This window comes from Pseudophryne corroboree, chromosome 6, assembly GCF_028390025.1.
Source record: "Pseudophryne corroboree isolate aPseCor3 chromosome 6, aPseCor3.hap2, whole genome shotgun sequence".
Lineage (NCBI taxonomy): Eukaryota > Metazoa > Chordata > Amphibia > Anura > Myobatrachidae > Pseudophryne > Pseudophryne corroboree.
The window spans coordinates 812271663-812290938 of NC_086449.1; the positions used below are offsets into that span (position 1 = coordinate 812271663).

Sequence of the window (19276 nt, forward strand, 5' to 3'; positions counted from 1 at the left end):
TATACACACACTGAGAGTTATATAGTGGAAGTAGCATGGTCCCCCAGCAGCACAGAGTATATCAGGAGATACATAATGTGCTGCGCTATATAAGAAACTGTAAATAAATTGATCATTTCACAGGGGCAGTGACATGATGTAAGGAGGGGAATCGAGGCAGCAATAAGCCACAGACTGAGAGTTGTATAGTGGGAAGAGCAGGGTCCCTTGGGAGACCAAAAAGGGGTCCGGCCACTACACAGTGTATCAGGGAAGCAAGACATGCCTATAGACTACATCTCCAACCAACGTAAATTAACGAACAACTATCAGTCTAATTAACCATCATCATCCTGTAGTGAAGCACGGTATTCAGCTATCTACAATGTTATTTCTACTGTGTGTTTAATATTTACATTTATTTGTGTAAACAAACATTCTTAAAATCCGGGCAACCCTGTGTACTCCAGCTAGTACTATATGAAGCTATGGGGGTCATTCCAAGTTGATCGCTAGCTGAAAATGTTCGCTGCCCAGCGATGATGCACAAAAACGGCACTTCTACGCATGCGTATGCGGCGCAATGTGCACGCGCGGCGTACTTTCACAACGGACGAAGTAGTTTCACACATGGTCTAGCGAAGCTTTTCAGTCGCAGTGCTGGCCGCAGAGTGATTGACACGAAGTGGGCGTTTCTGGGTGTCAACTGGGTGTCTGGGTGTTTCAGGGTGTGCCCGGAAAAAGGCAGGCATGGCTGGCCGAACGCAGGGCGTGTATGTGATGTCAAATCCGGGACTAAACAGTCTGAAGTGATCGCAAGCGCTGAGTAGGTCTGGAGCTACTCTGAAACGACACAATTTTTTTCGTAGTCACTCTGCGATCCTTTCGTTCGCACTTCTGCTAAGTTAAAATACACTCCCAGAGGGAGGCGGCTTAGCGTTTGCACGGCTGCTAAAAAGTGCTAGCGAGCGAACAACTCGGAATGACCCCCAAAGTGTAATGGTCAGGTTACATCATATTCTGCTGCGCTGCAATGGTTATAAACTGACACATCACATTTACCCTGGGCCGGCGCTCCAGGCACGTTCAACTAGAGCGGGCGCCGCGCTTTGGCACCGCCATCTTTGTGCTTGGAGCCAGCCTGCAGTGCTCCCTGGCCTAAACTTAAATTGTTGTGTATGCGGCTGTGCGGCGCCGGCGTCTGACGTTAGATGCCGGTGTCGGGCAGCCGCGCACACAAGAGTTTTAGAAGAGCCGCCGTGTCCTTACTGTGGGGGCATTTATGTATCTGGCACTGTGGGGTCATTTATGTATCTGGTACTATGGGGGCATATCTGCACTGTGGGGGCATTTATGTATCTGGCACTGTGGGGCATTTATGTATCTGGCACTGTGGGGTCATTTATGTATCTGGCACTATGGGGGCATATCTGCACTGTGGGGGCATTAATGTATCTGGCACTGTGGGGGCATATCTGCACTGTGGGGGCATTGATGTATCTGGCACTGCTGGGGGGCATGTGACGTGTAGCTGGCACTGCTGGGAGGCATATCATGTAGTGTTCCCGCTAGGCGTCTGTGGCTAGGCAATGTGTCTCAGTGCTCTGCCTGGCGCAAAGTGTATAGGAGGTTCTACCTGGTGCAATGTGTATTAGCTGCACTACTATGTGGTGTAATGTGAATTGCCACTATTATGTGGCCACACCCCTTCTCCACGAAGCAACGCCCCTAAATTTTTGTTGCGTGCCTTCGGCGCGCACTGTCCATGCTTTGCCATGTAGGTAGGGGAGCACCAAGCATTACAGTATGTACATCATTTTGCCCTCCTAACTTAAAAATGTGCCCTCCCTGTGATCAGCACCCTGCCCTAAAAAGTGAAAACTATCATGTGTAGCTGGCACTGCTGGGGGGCATGTCACGTGTAGTTGGCACTGCTGTGGAGCATGTCACGTGTCGCTAGCACTGCTGGGGGGCATGTCATGTGTAGCTGGCACTGCTGGGGGGCATGTCAGGTGTAGCTGGCACTGCTGGGGGGAATGTCATGTGTAGCTGGCACTGCTGGGGGGCATGTCATGTGTAGCTGGCACTGCTGTGGGGCATGTCATGTGTTGCTAGCTCTGCTGGGGGGCGTGTCATGTGTAGCTGGCACTGCTGGGGGGCATGTCATGTGTAGCTGGCACTGCTGGGGGGCATGTCAGGTGTAGCTGGCACTGCTGGGGGGCATGTCATGTGTAGCTGGAACTGCTGGGGGGCATGTCATGTGTAGCTGGCACTGCTGGGGGGCATGTCACGTGTTGCTAGCTCTGCTGGGGGGCATGTCATGTGTAGCTGGCACTGCTGTGGGGCATGTCACACGTTGCTAGCACTGCTGGGGGGCATGTCATGTGTAGCTGGCACTGCTGGGGGGCATGTCATGTGTAGCTGGCACTGCTGTGGGGCATGTCATGTGTAGCTGGCACTGCTGGGGGGCATGTCATGTGTAGCTGGCACTGCTGGGGGGCATGTCATGTGTAGCTGGCACTGCTGTGGGGCATGTCACATGTTGCTAGCACTGCTGGGGGGCATGTCATGTGTAGCTGGCACTGCTGGGGGGCATGTCATGTGTAGCTGGCACTGCTGGGGGGCATGTCACGTGTAGCTGGCACTGCTGTGGGGCATGTCACGTGTTGCTAGCAGTGCTGGGGGGCATGTCATCATGTGTAGCTGGCACTGCTGGGGGGCATGTCATGTGTAGCTGGCACTGCTGGGGGCATGTCATGTGTAGCTGGCACTGCTGGGGGGCATGTCATGTGTAGCTGGCACTGCTGGGGGGCATGTCATGTGTAGCTGGCTCTGCTGGGGGGCATGTCATGTGTAGCTGGCACTGCTGGGGGGCATGTTATGTGTAGCTGGCTCTGCTGGGGAGCATGTCATGTGTAGCTGGCACTGCTGCGAGGCATGTCATGTGTAGCTGTCATTGCTGGGGGGCATGTCATGTGTAGCTGGCACTGCTGGGGGGCATGTCATGTGTAGCTGGCTCTGCTGGGGGGCATGTCATGTGTAACTGGCACTATACTGGAGACATTGTGTGTACCTGACACTATACTGGAGACATTGTGTGTAAGGAACACTACTGTGGCTGTTATGTGTAAGGCTGCTAACTGTGTGCATAGAGGGTGTGTGAAAATATATTTATTTATAGTTTGATTATATGAACTTATGAAGCCACGCCCACTTTTCCATGAGGCCACACACCCACTTTTCCAGGAGCGAGCGCGCATGTGTGTGTGTGTGTGTGGGGGGGGGGGGGGGGGCTCTTAAATCTTCTCGCTCAGGGTGCTAGTAGGCCTGGAGCCGGCCCTGCACTTACTGTCATATAATTAGTATTACCAGGCTTCCTATGATGGAGCAAATAGCTCCATGTGTAAGGTGTGTGACTGCAGAGTATGAGTACCCGGTGTGACATCCTGAGACGTGTATAATACAGGGGATGTAATGGAAGGAGCACATATCTCCTATATGTACAGGCTTAGCTGTGGAAACCAATCACACAAGCCTGCCTGGCTGATTCCCCCCACTCCCCATTGCATCAGTAGAATAGAAATATTTCGAAGAGACGTTGATTACAAAGTTATGATTGATGTCTCCCAAAGTCTCTGACTGTGACGCTATAACGTTGTTTATTACATGTATAATGTCATTAGTACGTATTAAGCCTCTTATGGTGACAGTGTACATGGCGGTAAGTGATGGCGGCAGTATAAAGGGCGCGATGTAAAGAGAGCGCTGTATAATTTGTACTATACTTGTATAGTGGTGAGCACATAAACAGTCATTATACATTGTGATTCCTGCATAAGATAATACAGATAAGCAATGAGGCATCATGCAGTTAGGAGCTATCCAGCCAATCATGTGTTATGTAAGAAACATCGGCTTTTGTTACAGTTCCCAGTAGGCGGAGCTTTACACAGTCCCCGCCCCATTCTCCCCCTACACACATAACACCCAGTGCGAGCCAGTGTAGCTCTGACTACAGCAATAGGGGGCATCAGTGGTCTCAGTGTTACTGAATCGCAGCGCCCTAGAGTATCAGCATTTTATTCACAGGACGCCGAGGCCAAATGTTTTATATTAAGGAATTCAGCAAATATTACATAGATAAAATAGTGCTGGGCTGTCCTCCCTATGGTCAGGTGTGTGGTGATGTGCCGGGGATGTAGTCACAGTGATGTCACTCATAATGTCACCATCACACTATACTGATATCAGCACACTGACAGATATTCCAGCCAATCACAGGTGTCAGAGGCAGAGATGTGTATTTATATAGTTATAATGACAGCAACACACCAATAAGGGAACAGCTCCAGACACACTGGTCATGTGGTCATATACTGGGAGGAGCTCAGCTGTAGCTCCACCTACTGCTACATTCTATTGGCTGAGTGCTCCACCAATCATATTCCTCTCCATGTGATGTCACCAGTCTCTGGGAGGATTTCCTATGGTAATGTCTTCCAGCTCCTGACTCCCCCACATATAGTTATAGAACCTCTTGGTTCAAATAAACTGTTTCCTACCCATAATGCAGCATGGAGGGGCTCAGTGAGGGCGGCAGTGTAGGTGTGTAAGTGTCTGATGGGGTCACACAGAGAATAAAAGGACATCTGTCCTGCCTCATAATCCAGATATACCCTCACTCTGTCACAGGGGATACTGTCAGGTAACTGGATCTCTCTACTGTCATGTGTCACTGAGTACTGATTATTATCTCTACACAGACACCAGGACTTGTTATTATATCCAATGAGTGACTGACGTCCTCTCCTGTCTATACTGGGATAACACATCCCCACCCTCCACCACTCTGACTTACTGACATCCACCTCCCAGTAATGTCGCCCTGAGGAGAATCTCCTGGTGCTTATTACCTGATCACACTGAAATCTCTCTGGTGTTACTGGGTGATTCTGACTTGGTGACCAGGATGCAGTTTTCCTGTCACCTGATATCTGTATATTATTACCAGCTGTGGTCACATCCAGTAATATGTCTGTAGCTTCCTGCACATAGATCCCTATATTTATACCTGTTATTATATCAGATAATGTGTGTAATGTCCCTGAGATGAGACCCACATCCAGATCTCCTGCACCACGGACCTGGGTATCATGTCTCTCTGTGTCCTCAGTATCACACAAGTCCCCTGTGTGTGGATCCTCTAAGACAGTCACTGGGTCAGACATGTTACACAGCTCCTCAATGTGACGCATCTTCCCGGACAGCTCGTCCTTCTTTATTTCCAGCTGCTGGATCAGATCAGAGACTGAGAGTGAAACGCGCTGTTCCTGCCTGCAGATCTCACTCAGGACTCTCTTCTTCAGGTCTTCCAGCTGTCTCCTGATGTCTCTAAACAGGGCAGTGACTGTCTCTGTTACACCCGCTGCTTTTCCCTGTTCTTCTCTCCTGCGCTCCTGCAGACTCTGGACTCTTTTCTCAGTCTCCTCTCTCTTTATGGTTAGTTTCTGCAGAACATTTCTCAGCTTCTCTTTCTTCTTCTTAAAGGCCTCATCCAACATCTCCACATGGTGTCCCCGATGTTCCCCAGCTGAACAGTACACACAGATACAGGCAGTGTCCTCAGTGCAGTAATACTCCAGGATCTTCTTATGGATGGAGCATTTCCTGTTCCCCAGGGCAGTGGTGGGATCACATAAGACGTGTTCTGCTGACTTGCTGTGTACTCTCAGGTGATTATCACACAGAGAAGCCTCACACAGCAGACAGGATTTAGCAGCAGGTACAGGAGAGTGAATGCAGTAAGTGCAGAAGATCCCAGTCTCCTCCTGATCTGGCCGAGTAGACAGGAAACTCCCCACTATGTTACACAGCGTTATGTTCCTCTGCAGTGCAGGACGCTCCTGACACTCTGCTCTGCATTCGGGACAGGTATAAGCTCCAGCCCCCTCCTGTGTATCCAGCACACGATCAATACAGACCCGGCAGAAGTTGTGGCCACATCTCAGGGTTACAGGATCTGTGTAAATGCTCAGGCAGATGGAACAGTCCAGCTCCTGTCTCAGATCAGCAGACGCCATCGCTGGCAGCAGGAGAGAGAAATGAAACTGAAACCTGACACTCAGATACCAGTGAGGTCACATTCTGCACACAGGGCGAGGCTGAGCTTCACTCAGATTATAGCTACAGGCTCAGTTACACTAAAGGGCCGTACACACGGGTGCTGAGCGTTCTAGAACAGACTGCTCTGCACACATCTCTCCCCCCCGATCAGCGTGATGTGAGCTGAGCGAGGGCGCACATTTCACCCAGCGGTCAAATGAGCAGTGTGCTAGATTAAGTCTGCATCAAGGGCGTAGCTACCATAGGTGCAGGCAGTGCAGCTGCTATGGGGCCCAGAGCTGAGAGGGGCCCCACCTTCCCTATCAAAGTTACATGAGGTATATACATTTCTCTGACGTCCTAGTGGATGCTGGGAACTCCGTAAGGACCATGGGGTATAGCGGCTCCGCAGGAGACTGGGCACAAAAGTAAAAGCTTTAGGACTACCTGGTGTGCACTGGCTCCTCCCCCTATGACCCTCCTCCAAGCCTCAGTTAGATTTTTGTGCCCGGCCGAGAAGGGTGCACACTAGGGGCTCTCCTGAGCTTCTTAGTGAAAAGTTTAGTTTTAGGTTTTTTATTTTCAGTGAGACCTGCTGGCAACAGGCTCACTGCATCGAGGGACTAAGGGGAGAAGAAGTGAACTCACCTGCGTGCAGAGTGGATTGGGCTTCTTAGGCTACTGGACACCATTAGCTCCAGAGGGACCGAACACAGGCCCAGCCTCGGAGCTCGGTCCCGGAGCCGCGCCGCCGGCCCCCTTACAGAGCCAGAAGCAAGAAAAGGTCCGGAAAAATCGGCGGCAGAAGACATCAGTCTTCAACAAGGTAGCGCACAGCACTGCAGCTGTGCGCCATTGTTACTCAGGCACACTTCACACTCCGGTCACTGAGGGTGCAGGGCGCTAGGGGGGGGGGGGGGGCGCCCCTGAGCAGCAATGTAAAACACCTTGGCTGGCATAAATACACCACATATAACCCCCAGGGCTATATGGGTGTATTTTAACCCTTGCCAGAACTCATAAAAGCGGGAGAAAAGGCCGCAGAGAAGGGGGCGGAGCCTATCTCCTCAGCACACGGGCGCCATTTTCCATCACAGCTCCGCTGGAAGGACGTCTCCCTGACTCTCCCCTGCAGTCCTGCACTACAGAAAAGGGTAAAAAAGAGAGGGGGGGCACTAATTTGGCGCAGTTTTATACTAACAGCAGCTATAAAGGGAAAAGCACATTTTATAGTGGTATTCCTGTATATATATATAGCGCTCTGGTGTGTGCTGGCATACTCTCCCTCTGTCTCCCCAAAGGGCTAGTGGGGTCCTGTCCTCTATCAGAGCATTCCCTGTGTGTGTGTGGTGTGTCGGTACGATTGTGTCGACATGTTTGAGGAGGAAAATGAGATGGAGGCGGAGCAATTGCCTATTATACAGTTGTCACCCCCTAGGGAGTCGACACCTGAGTGGATGAGCTTGTGGAAGGAATTGCGTGACAGTGTCAGCTCCTTACGACAGACAGTTGACGACATGAGACAGCCGGCTACTCAGCTTGTGCCTGTCCAGGGGTCTCAAACGCCATCAGGGGCTTTAAAACGCCCGTTACCTCAAATGGCAGACACAGACACGGATTCTGACTCCAGTGTCGATGATGAGGAGACAAACGTGACTTCCACTAGGGCCACACGTTACATGATTGAAGCAATAAAAAATGTATTGCATATATCTGATAATACCACTAAAAAGGGTATTATGTTTGGTGAGAAAAAACTGCCTGTAGTTTTTCCTGTATCCGAGGAATTAAATGAAGTGTGTGATGAGGCGTGGGTTTCCCCCGATAAAAAAACAAAAAACTGATAATTCCTAAAAGGTTATTAGCATCGTACCCTTTCCCGCCAGAGGATAGGGCACGTTGGGAAACACCCCCTAGGGTGGATAAAGCGCTCACACGCTTGTCTAAACAGGTAGCACTACCCTCTCCTGATACGGCCGCCCTAAAGGAACCTGCCGATAGAAAGCAGGAGAATATCCTAAAATGTATATACTCTCACACGGGGGTTATACTGCGACCAGCAATCGCCTCAGCCTGGATGTGCAGTGCGGGCCTGGCGTGGTCGGATTCCCTGACTGAAAATATTGATACCCTAGATAGGGACAGTATATTACTGACTTTAGAGCATTTGAAGGATGCATTTCTATATATGCGTGATGCACAGAGGGATATTTGCCGACTGGCATCAAGAGTTAGCGCGCTGTCCATTTCTGCAAGAAGAGGTTTATGGACGCGGCAGTGGTCAGGTGATGCGGATTCTAAAAGGCACATGGAAGTATTGCCTTATAAGGGGGAGGAGTTAATTGGGGTAGGTCTATCAGACCTGGTAGCCACGGCAACTGCTAGAAAATCCACATTTTTACCCCAGGTAGCTTCTCAACCTAAGAAGACGCCATATTATCAGGCGCAGTCCTTTCGGCCCCATAAGGGCAAGCGGGCAAAAGGCGCCTCATTTCTGCCCCGTGGCAGAGGGAGAGGAAAAAGGCTGCAACAAACAGCCAGTTCCCAGGAACAAAAGCCCTCTCCCGCCTCCGCAAAGTCCTCAGCATGACGCTGGGGTTTTACAAGCGGACTCAGGCACGGTGGGGGCCCGTCTCATGAAGTTCAGTGCGCAGTGGGCTCACTCGCAAGTGGACCCCTGGATCCTTCAGGTGGTATCTCAGGGGTACAAATTGGAATTCGAGACGTCTCCCCCTCGCCGTTTTCTAAAGTCTGATTTACCGACGTCTCCCTCAAACAGGGAGGCAGTATTGGAAGCCATTCACAAGCTGTATTCCCAGCAGGTGATAATCAAGGTACCCCTCCTACAACAGGGAAAGGGGTACTATTCCACACTATTTGTGGTTCCGAAGCCGGACGGCTCGGTGAGACCAATTTTAAACCTAAAATCCTTGAACACTTACATGCAAAGGTTCAAATTCAAGATGGAGTCACTCAGAGCAGTGATTGCAAACCTGGAAGAAGGGGACTATATGGTGTCTCTGGACATCAAGGATGCTTACCTACATGTCCCAATTTACCCTTCTCACCAAGGGTACCTCAGGTTTGTGGTACAGAACTGTCACTATCAGTTTCAGACGCTGCCATTTGGATTGTCCACGGCACCCCGGGTCTTTACCAAGGTAATGGCCGAAATGATGATACTCCTTCGAAGGAAGGGAGTTTTAGTTATCCCTTACTTGGACGATCTCCTGATAAGGGCAAGATCCCGGGAACAGTTGGAAGTCGGAGTAGCACTATCTCAGATAGTGCTGCGCCAGCACGGTTGGATTCTCAATATTCCAAAATCGCAGCTGATCCCGACGACACGACTTCTATTCCTAGGGATGATCCTGGACACAGTCCAGAAAAAGGTGTTTCTCCCGGAGGAGAAAGCCAGGGAGTTATCCGAACTAGTCAGAAATCTCCTAAAGCCAGGCCAAGTCTCAGTGCATCAATGCACAAGGGTCCTGGGAAAGATGGTGGCTTCTTACGAAGCAATCCCATTCGGCAGATTCCACGCAAGAACCTTCCAGTGGGATCTGCTAGACAAATGGTCCGGGTCGCATCTTCAGATGCATCAGCGGATAATCTTGTCACCAAGGACAAGGGTGTCTCTCCTGTGGTGGTTGCAGAGTGCTCATCTTCTAGAGGGCCGCAGATTCGGCATTCAGGACTGGGTCTTGGTGACCACGGATGCCAGCCTGAGAGGCTGGGGAGCAGTCACACAGGGAAGAAATTTCCAGGGTTTGTGGTCAAGCCTGGAGACATCACTTCACATAAATATCCTGGAGCTAAGGGCCATCTACAATGCTCTAAGCCTAGCAAGACCTCTGCTTCAAGGTCAGCCGGTGCTAATCCAGTCGGACAACATCACAGCAGTCGCCCACGTAAACAGACAGGGCGGCACAAGAAGCAGGAGGGCAATGACAGAAGTTGCAAGGATTCTTCGCTGGGCGGAAAATCATGTGATAACACTTGATAAAGCTAAATATTTATCTTATTTAAAACCCTTTAAGAGGTCTAAGAACACTGTACGCTATTGACGTATGGAGTACCGTAAGGGTACGCACGTTGCGTAACAATCGCTTAGCCGTAGTCGAGACGCTCAAGCGTTACGTTCGCTCACGGCCAAGAGATCACAGGCAGGCACGCTATTGGCTGCCGACTAACGTAATGGTTCGCTATTAGCGTAGCGGACGCTTGGGACCACGAGGAGATCACCAGCGGCGCAGACGCTCACACTGTTAAACCTTTGTATCTAAACCATACACAATGTAATATGCAGTAAACCTTTGTGTAGTGATAGGGTGTAAATGCAACACAGTGTAACCTTATTAACTTAAAAGCTGTTTGGGCGTCACCGACGCTCTGAGAATACTTAGCAATATAAGAAATACACAGATACCGGTCTTAGGGTCTAACGCCTTATATGAATGTTATACTTGCAAAAAGAATAATACAATACAAGCCATACACTACAATATAACATAGACTAACTAACCAGATAACTACACAGGAAATACAATACAATTGCGTTGAAGGGAAAATGAGAGAAAGAGGAGAAGAGAGAGAGAGAGAGAGAGATATGGCTCACAATAACAACAAAGACAATATGATTGCGGAGAAAACTTACGCACAAGGGGAATGATCGCATGCGCCTCTGAATATCCAGCTCCCGATTATCAGTGATGAGAACCGTTGAAGAGAGTGAGCTGGATATCATCGGCTTGTCTATTTATGCCCCACACACAATACAATTCAATGGTCCCTACAATCTCATTGTTCATTGGACACAGGAATTCGTCTTCGCATTATAACAAAAGGTCATAGGTTGATTCATACAGGTGGGCTGTGGCTACTTCCAACTGCTCAGGTGGGTGGGAAACTAGGTTTCCCGCCGCATGGCTAAGTAAGTGCAAATAATAGTAAATGGACATAACTTCTTATGTCCATAACTATTCGCACGAGCGATTAATCCGCTTCAAACCAACACCGGAATATTGCTAATTAAATACTCTTCCGATGGATACTAAACACCACTGTATGACCCCTGTCGGACCCTTCGTATCAAACAAAGAGGGATCTCTTTGTCCAGGAACATGCTACCTTAACTAAACTTTCAGATTCTATCAAAGGGACCATGATCTACAAAATACATTATATAGTGAAAATATGTAATGATTGAGTCGCACGCTACGAACACATAAACTCTACCGTAAATACGCATACCGTGCACCTGCGGGTGCACGTAACAGCGGGTATGCGCACGCACGGGAGAGCGCACGCATGCGCAGCGCGGACATGTATGAGGTGCAAATATGGCAGTGTGCATAGTGATATTTTTCTGACTTTGACAGTCCACCCTTTGGCAGTCAACAATAACTGCCACTTCCTAAAACATTTCAAAAAGAGAAAAATATATGTCAGGTGTTAATACATTTCCATGGTTGGGTAAGGGAGGAGAGAAGAAGGTGTGAAAAGGGTATGACCTAGTGAGATAGCAGAAGCATGTGTGTATGAATCCATGTTTGGGGGGGTCATGTATCATCGTGCCGTACGTGTTGTAAATCAAGCTTCGAGGTATTGCGAAGTATACATTTGAATTCCTTCTTATCCCGTATCAAGGGTCTGTGGATGGGCTGTCAAACTCTACCGAGCTCTTTTCGGCTGTGGTTGTAACAAAATGGGGGAGCACATTTTAGTTGATGATACATGAATGGGGGAATATGTGATTGCTGATATCTGTGCCTGTATTCCCTATCGACTATGTGTGTCATTACCTGAGGGTTGTAGAAAATAAGAATTTACTTACCGATAATTCTATTTCTCGGAGTCCGTAGTGGATGCTGGGGTTCCTGAAAGGACCATGGGGGATAGCGGCTCCGCAGGAGACAGGGCACAAAAAGTAAAGCTTTAGGATCAGGTGGTGTGCACTGGCTCCTCCCCCTATGACCCTCCTCCAAGCCTCAGTTAGGATACTGTGCCCGGACGAGCGTACACAATAAGGAAGGATTTTGAATCCCGGGTAAGACTCATACCAGCCACACCAATCACACTGTACAACCTGTGATCTGAACCCAGTTAACAGTATGATAACAGCGGAGCCTCTGAAAAGATGGCTCACAACAATAATAACCCGATTTTTGTAACTATGTACAAGTATTGCAGATAATCCGCACTTGGGATGGGCGCCCAGCATCCACTACGGACTCCGAGAAATAGAATTATCGGTAAGTAAATTCTTATTTTCTCTATCGTCCTAGTGGATGCTGGGGTTCCTGAAAGGACCATGGGGATAATACCAAAGCTCCCAAACGGGCGGGAGAGTGCGGATGACTCTGCAGCACCGAATGAGAGAACTCCATGTCCTCCTTAGCCAGGGTATCAAATTTGTAGGATTTTACCAACGTGTTTGCCCCTGACTAAATAGCCGCTCGGCAAAGTTGTAAAGCCGAGACCCCTCGGGCAGCCGCCCAAGATAAGCCCACCTTCCTTGTGGAATGGGCATTTACATATTTTGGCTGTGGCAGGCCTGCCACAGAATGTGCAAGCTGAATTGTATTACACATCCAACTAGCAATAGTCTGCTTAGAAGCAAGAGCACCCAGTTTGTTGGGTGCATACAGGATAACAGCAAGTCAGTTTTCCTGACTCCAGCCGTCCTGGAACCTATATTTACAGGGCCCTGACAACATCTAGCAACCTGGAGTCCTCCAAGTCCCTAGTAGGCGCAAGGCACCAAAATAAGCTGGTTCAGGTGAAACACTGACACCACCTTAGGGAGAGAACTGGGGACGAGTCCGCAGCTCTGCCCTGTCCAAATGGACAACCAGATATGGGCTTTTTTGAGAAAAAAACCACCAATTTGACACTCGCCTGGTCCAGGCCAGGGCCAAGAGCATGGTCACTTTTCATGTGAGATGCTTCAAATCCACAGATTTGACTGGTTTTAAACCAATGTGATTTGAGGAATCCCAGAACTACGTTGAGATCCCACAGTGCCACTGGAGGCACAAAAGGGGGTTGTATATGCAATACTCCCTTGACAAACTTCTGGACTTCAGGAACTGAAGCCACTTCTTTCTGGAAGAAAATCGACAGGGCCGAAATTTGAACCTTAATGGACCCCAATTTGAGGCCCATAGACACTCCTGTTTGCAGGAAATGCAGGAATCGACCGAGTTGAAATTTCTTCGTGGGGCCTTTCTGGCCTCACACCACGCAACATATTTTTGCCACATGTGGTGATAATGTTGTGCGGTCACCTCCTTTTTGGCTTTGACCAGGGTAGGAATGACCTCTTCCGGAATGCCTTTTTCCCTTAGGATCCGGCGTTCCACCGCCATGCCGTCAAACGCAGCTGCGGTAAGTCTTGGAACAGACATGGTACTTGCTGAAACAAGTCCCTTCTTAGCGGCAGAGGCCATAAGTCCTCTGTGAGCATCTCTTGAAGTTCCGGGTACCAAGTCCTTCTTGGCCAATCCGGAGCCATGAGTATAGTTCTTACTCCTCTACGTCTTATAAGTCTCAGTACCTTAGGTATGAGAAGCAGAGGATGGAACACATACACCGACTGGTACATCCATGGTGTTACCAGAACGTCCACAGCTATTGCCTGAGGGTCTCTTAACCTGGCGCAATACCTGTCCCGTTTTTTGTTCAGACGGGACGCCATCATGTCCACCTTTGGTATTTCCCAACGGTTTACAATCATGTGGAAAACTTCCCGATGAAGTTTCCACTCTGCCGGGTGGAGGTCGTGCCTGCTGAGGAAGTCTGCTTCCCAGTTTCCATTCCCGGAATGAAACACTGCTGACAGTGCTATCACATGATTTTCCGCCCAGCGAAAAGTCCTTGCAGTTTTTGCCATTGCCCTCCTGCTTCTTGTGCCGCCCTGTCTATTTACGTGGGCGACTGCCGTGATGTTTTTCCCACTGGATCAATACCGGCTGACCTTGAAGCAGAGGTCTTGCTAAGCTTAGAGTATTATAAATTTACCCTTAGCTGCAGTATATTTATGTGGAGAAAAGTCTCCAGACTTGATCACACTCCCTGGAAATTTTTTCCTTGTGTGACTGCTCCCCAGCCTCTCGGGCTGGCCTCCGTGGTCACCAGCATCCAATCCTGAATGCCGAATCTGCGGCCCTCTAGAAGATGAGCACTCTGTAACCACCACAGGAGAGACACCCTTGTCCTTGGATATAGGGTTATCCGCTGATGCATCTGAAGATGCGATCCGGACCATTTGTCCAGCAGATCCCACTGAAAAATTCTTGCGTGAAATCTGCCGAATGGAATTGCTTCGTAGGAAGTCACCATCTTTACCAGGACCCTTGTGCAATGATGCACTGATTTTAGGAGGTTCCTGACTAGCTCGGATAACTCCCTGGCTTTCTCTTCCGGGAGAAACACCTTTTTCTGGACTGTGTCCAGAATCATCCCTAGGCACAGCAGACTTGTCGTCGGGATCAGCTGCGATTTTGGAATATTTAGAATCCACCCGTGCTGTTGTAGCAGTATCCGAGATAGTGCTACTCCGACCTCCAACTGTTCCCTGGACTTTGCCCTTATCAGGAGATCGTCCAAGTAAGGGATAATTAAGACGCCTTTTCTTCGAAGAAGAATCATCATTTCGGCCATTACCTTGGTAAAGACCCGGGGTGCCGTGGACAATCCAAACGGCAGCGTCTGAAACTGATAGTGACAGTTCTGTACCACGAACCTGAGGTACCCTTAGTGAGAAGGGCAAATTTTGGACATGGAGGTAAGCATCCCTGATGTCTCGGGACACTATATAGTCCCCTTCTTCCTGGTTCGTTATCACTGCTCTGAGTGACTCCATCTTGATTTGAACCTTTGTAAGTGTTCAAATTTTTTTAGATTTAGAATAGGTCTCACCTAGCCTTCTGGCTTCAGTACCACAATATAATGTGGAATAATACCCCTTTTCTTGTTGTAGGAGGGGTAATTTGATTATCACCTGCTGGGAATACAGCTTGTGAATTGTTTCCCATACTGCCTCCTTGTCGGAGGGAGACCTTGGTAAACCAGACTTCAGGAGCCTGCGAAGGGGAAACGTCTCGACATTCCAATCTGTACCCCTGGGATACTACATGTAGGATCCAGGGGTCCTGTACGGTCCCAGCGTCATGCTGAGAGCTTGGCAGAAGCGGTGGAACGCTTCTGTTCCTGGGAATGGGCTGCCTGCTGCAGTCTTCTTCCCTTTCCTCTATCCCTGGGCAGATATGACTCTTATAGGGACGAAAGGACTGAGGCTGAAAAGACGGTGTCTTTTTCTGCAGAGATGTGACTTAGGGTAAAAACGGTGGATTTTCCAGCAGTTGCCGTGGCCACCAGGTCCGATGGACCGACCCCAAATAACTCCTCTTCCTTTATACGGCAATACACCTTTGTGCCGTTTGGAATCTGCATCACCTGACCACTGTCGTGTCCATAAACATCTTCTGGCAGATATGGACATCGCACTTACTCTTGATGCCAGAGTGCAAATATCCCTCTGTGCATCTCGCATATATAGAAAATGCATCCTTTAAATGCTCTATAGTCAATAAAATACTGTCCCTGTCAAGGGTATCAATATTTTTAGTCAGGGAATCCGACCAAGCCACCCCAGCTCTGCACATCCAGGCTGAGGCGATCGCTGGTCGCAGTATAACACCAGTATGTGTGTATATACTTTTTATGATATTTTCCAGCCTCCTGTCAGCTGGCTCCTTGAGGACGGCCCTATCTATAGACGGTACCGCCACTTGTTTTGATAAGCGTGTGAGCGCCTTATCCACCCTAAGGGGTGTTTCCCAACGCGCCCTAACTTCTGGCGGGAAAGGGTATACCGCCCATAATTTTCTATCGGGGGGAACCCACGCATCATCACACACTTCATTTAATTTATCTGATTCAGGAAAAACTACGGTAGTTTTTTCACATCCCACATAATACCCTCTTTTGTGGTACTTGTAGTATCAGAAATATGTAACACCTCCTTCATTGCCCTTAACGTGTGGCCCTAATAAGGAATACGTTTGTTTATTCACCGTCGACACTGGATTCAGTGTCCGTGTCTGTGTCTGTGTCGACCGACTAAAGTAAACGGGCGTTTTAAAACCCCTGACGGTGTTTCTGAGACGTCTGGACCGGTACTAATTGTTTGTCGGCCGTCTCATGTCGTCAACCGACCTTGCAGCGTGTTGACATTATCACGTAATTCCCTAAATAAGCCATCCATTCCGGTGTCGACTCCCTAGAGAGTGACATCACCATTACAGGCAATTGCTCCGCCTCCTCACCAACATCGTCCTCATACATGTCGACACACACGTACCGACACACAGCACACACACAGGGAATGCTCTGATAGAGGACAGGACCCACTAGCCCTTTGGAGAGACAGAGGGAGAGTTTGCCAGCACACACCAAAAACGCTATAATTATATAGGGACAACCTTATATAAGTGTTTTCCCTTATAGCATCTTTTATATATTTCTAACGCCAAATTAGTGCCCCCCCTCTCTGTTTTAACCCTGTTTCTGTAGTGCAGTGCAGGGGAGAGCCTGGGAGCCTTCCCTCCAGCCTTTCTGTGAGGGAAAATGGCGCTGTGTGCTGAGGAGATAGGCCCCGCCCCTTTTTCGGCGGGCTCGTCTCCCGCTCTTTAATGGATTCTGGCAGGGGTTAAATATCTCCATATAGCCCCCGGAGGCTATATGTGAGGTATTTTTAGCCAAAAAGGTTTTCATTTGCCTCCCAGGGCGCCCCCCTCCCAGCGCCCTGCACCCTCAGTGACTGCCGTGTGAAGTGTGCTGAGAGGAAATGGCGCACAGCTGCAGTGCTGTGCGCTACCTTAAGAAGACTGAGGAGTCTTCTGCCGCCGATTCTGGACCTCTTCTCGTTTCAGCATCTGCAATGGGGCCGGCGGCGAGGCTCCGGTGACCATCCAGGCTGTACCTGTGATCGTCCCTCTGGAGCTAATGTCCAGTAGCCAAAGAAGCCAATCCATCCTGCACGCAGGTGAGTTCACTTCTTCTCCCCTAAGTCCCTCGTTGCAGTGATCCTGTTGCCAGCAGGACTCACTGTAAAATAAAAAACCTAAGCTAAACTTTTCTAAGCAGCTCTTTAGGAGAGCCACCTAGATTGCACCCTTCTCGGCCGGGCACAAAAATCTAACTGAGGCTTGGAGGAGGGTCATAGGGGGAGGAGCCAGTGCACACCACCTGATCCTAAAGCTTTACTTTTTGTGCCCTGTCTCCTGCGGAGCCGCTATCCCCCATGGTCCTTTCAGGAACCCCAGCATCCACTAGGACGATAGAGAAATGAAGATAAAGAACACTTATGGTAAATGCAGTGGTATTCTATGTCAGGTTAATGAACGTTTGTCGGTTGAAGTCTTGTTCGGTGTCTGTTGAATGCAGTCTTCTTTGTGCTTTTGCCCAAAAGGTGTGGGCAAAAAGCTTTGTCAATGTCCATAGACTTACAAAAGTGTTGGGCTAGCGTAATTTTAAAATTTCTAGGGAAACTGGGGGTCTATGGCATAGTTCATCAAATATCTGTGTATAAGGTTGTCAAAACTTCTTTAATCCATCAGTTGTCTGTATACAGGCTCATCAAATTCCTCATCCAAGTGGGTCTTTTTACCTTGGAGAAAACGGAAAAACAGGTGAAAGAAACGGACCGTATAATCGCATTTTCATCACATCATTGTTTCTACCGTTGGGTCATAAATCAAATCCATTGGAATTACAGTTTCCTCACTCCTCAGACTCATTACCCTGGTACTATGTTTGCACTTCATTAAAGCCTGACCGCATCTAAATATCAAGCCAATTGATATGACAACACCTAAGATACATAGAAGAAACTTCCCAACATCCATTATGACTCCTTGAGCCCATTCTCCTAAACCAGAGAACCAATTTTGCGGGTTCAACCATGACACCCAACCAGTCAGCTAATTACCTACAGCAGCAAGAGTGAGATTGTGTCTCCTGCGAAATTCCCACTTTAGTTGGAGAATATCGTCCATCTTTTGGTCTATGACCTCGACCGGGTCCTCGGTGCTATTCGTAATATATGTGCAACATTTCACGCCGTACTGCGTTGCCAGTGTGACACAATATCCGCCTGTCACTGCTGTGAGGTAATTGAGAACCATTCTATGCTGTACCAGTTCTGTTTTATAAGCTTGAAGTTCTCTTCCAGTATACCTAAACGTGTCACCATACATTTCAGTGATATTATCTAACAAATTTGCAAGCGCAGATATGTATCTATAGTTCATCACTCCTCGAGCGGTGCGAGTGAAATCTAACGCAAGCAGGACCTGAATCCCGGTGGATTCATGGATCAGATCAGAGGCCGGATGTTCTGTCCTTTCTGTCAGTTGCCTTTTAACTACGTGCTCGTAATGAGTATGAGTATAAGGAGCTTGGGCACCACGGTGTATATCTTTCATTCTGGCATGTGATACAGTCATTACCTCAGGCAGTACTTTTCCAATATAACACAATCCTTCAGAGTTTGGGGCAAGCCACTTATACGCCTTCCTCCCGCATATGAAATATGCATCATCGGGGAGAACATAGGGGACGGAGTAGGACATAACCATGTTACACATCTTCCATGTGAAATCTCCTAGCCCTAATTCTCCCATCTGCCTAGTACACGTATCAGTTTGTACGATATGTGCACAGTATCCTGGTGATACCTCTCCAACTCTCGTAATCCTACTTCCTAGGGTATACCTATATCGGAAAGATTTTCCTCTACTGGCTATGTGGCGTATAAGCTCTGTATCTGTAGGCATTCTATCTGCCCTATATGAAAAGGTCATGGTTTGGTTACTCCATGACACTTCCCAATTTCCCGGCTTTCGGGGATTGGTAATGTTAAAACATATTAGGGATCTATCCACATGATATTGGTGGAGCTTCAAACTAGGAGGACTGGAGATATTGAACCTCCTGTCCACCGGTCTCCCACCCTTTAGCTCAAGTACCTCCCCTACCGTTAAAGGAAATGGTACTAGCCCTGATTTGCTATGACCTTGAGGTACTTGAGAGCATACCCAACAATCTGTTTGATTTAACACACTACCCACTAAGGAGTGATAGTCACTCAATGGATGCCGGTCCATGTGGATATTAAAACTGGATTGGCATT

The 19276-nt window shown here is 48.7% G+C and overlaps 1 protein-coding gene across 2 annotated transcripts in view; it reads right to left on the minus strand.

The window, feature by feature from the left end:
- LOC134933681 (E3 ubiquitin/ISG15 ligase TRIM25-like) overlaps positions 1–19276 on the minus strand; it is a 196527-nt gene that overhangs the window by 104231 nt on the left and 73020 nt on the right. The window contains exon 1 of one of the 2 annotated variants that reach the window (XM_063929056.1): positions 5051–6061. The exons of the other annotated variant lie outside the window; for it this stretch is intronic. Within the exon in view, the coding sequence (XP_063785126.1) occupies positions 5051–6059 (1009 nt within the window). The 5' untranslated portion in view covers positions 6060–6061. Of the gene's footprint in view, positions 1–5050; positions 6062–19276 lie in introns of those variants that run through there. 2 annotated transcript variants of the gene reach the window in all.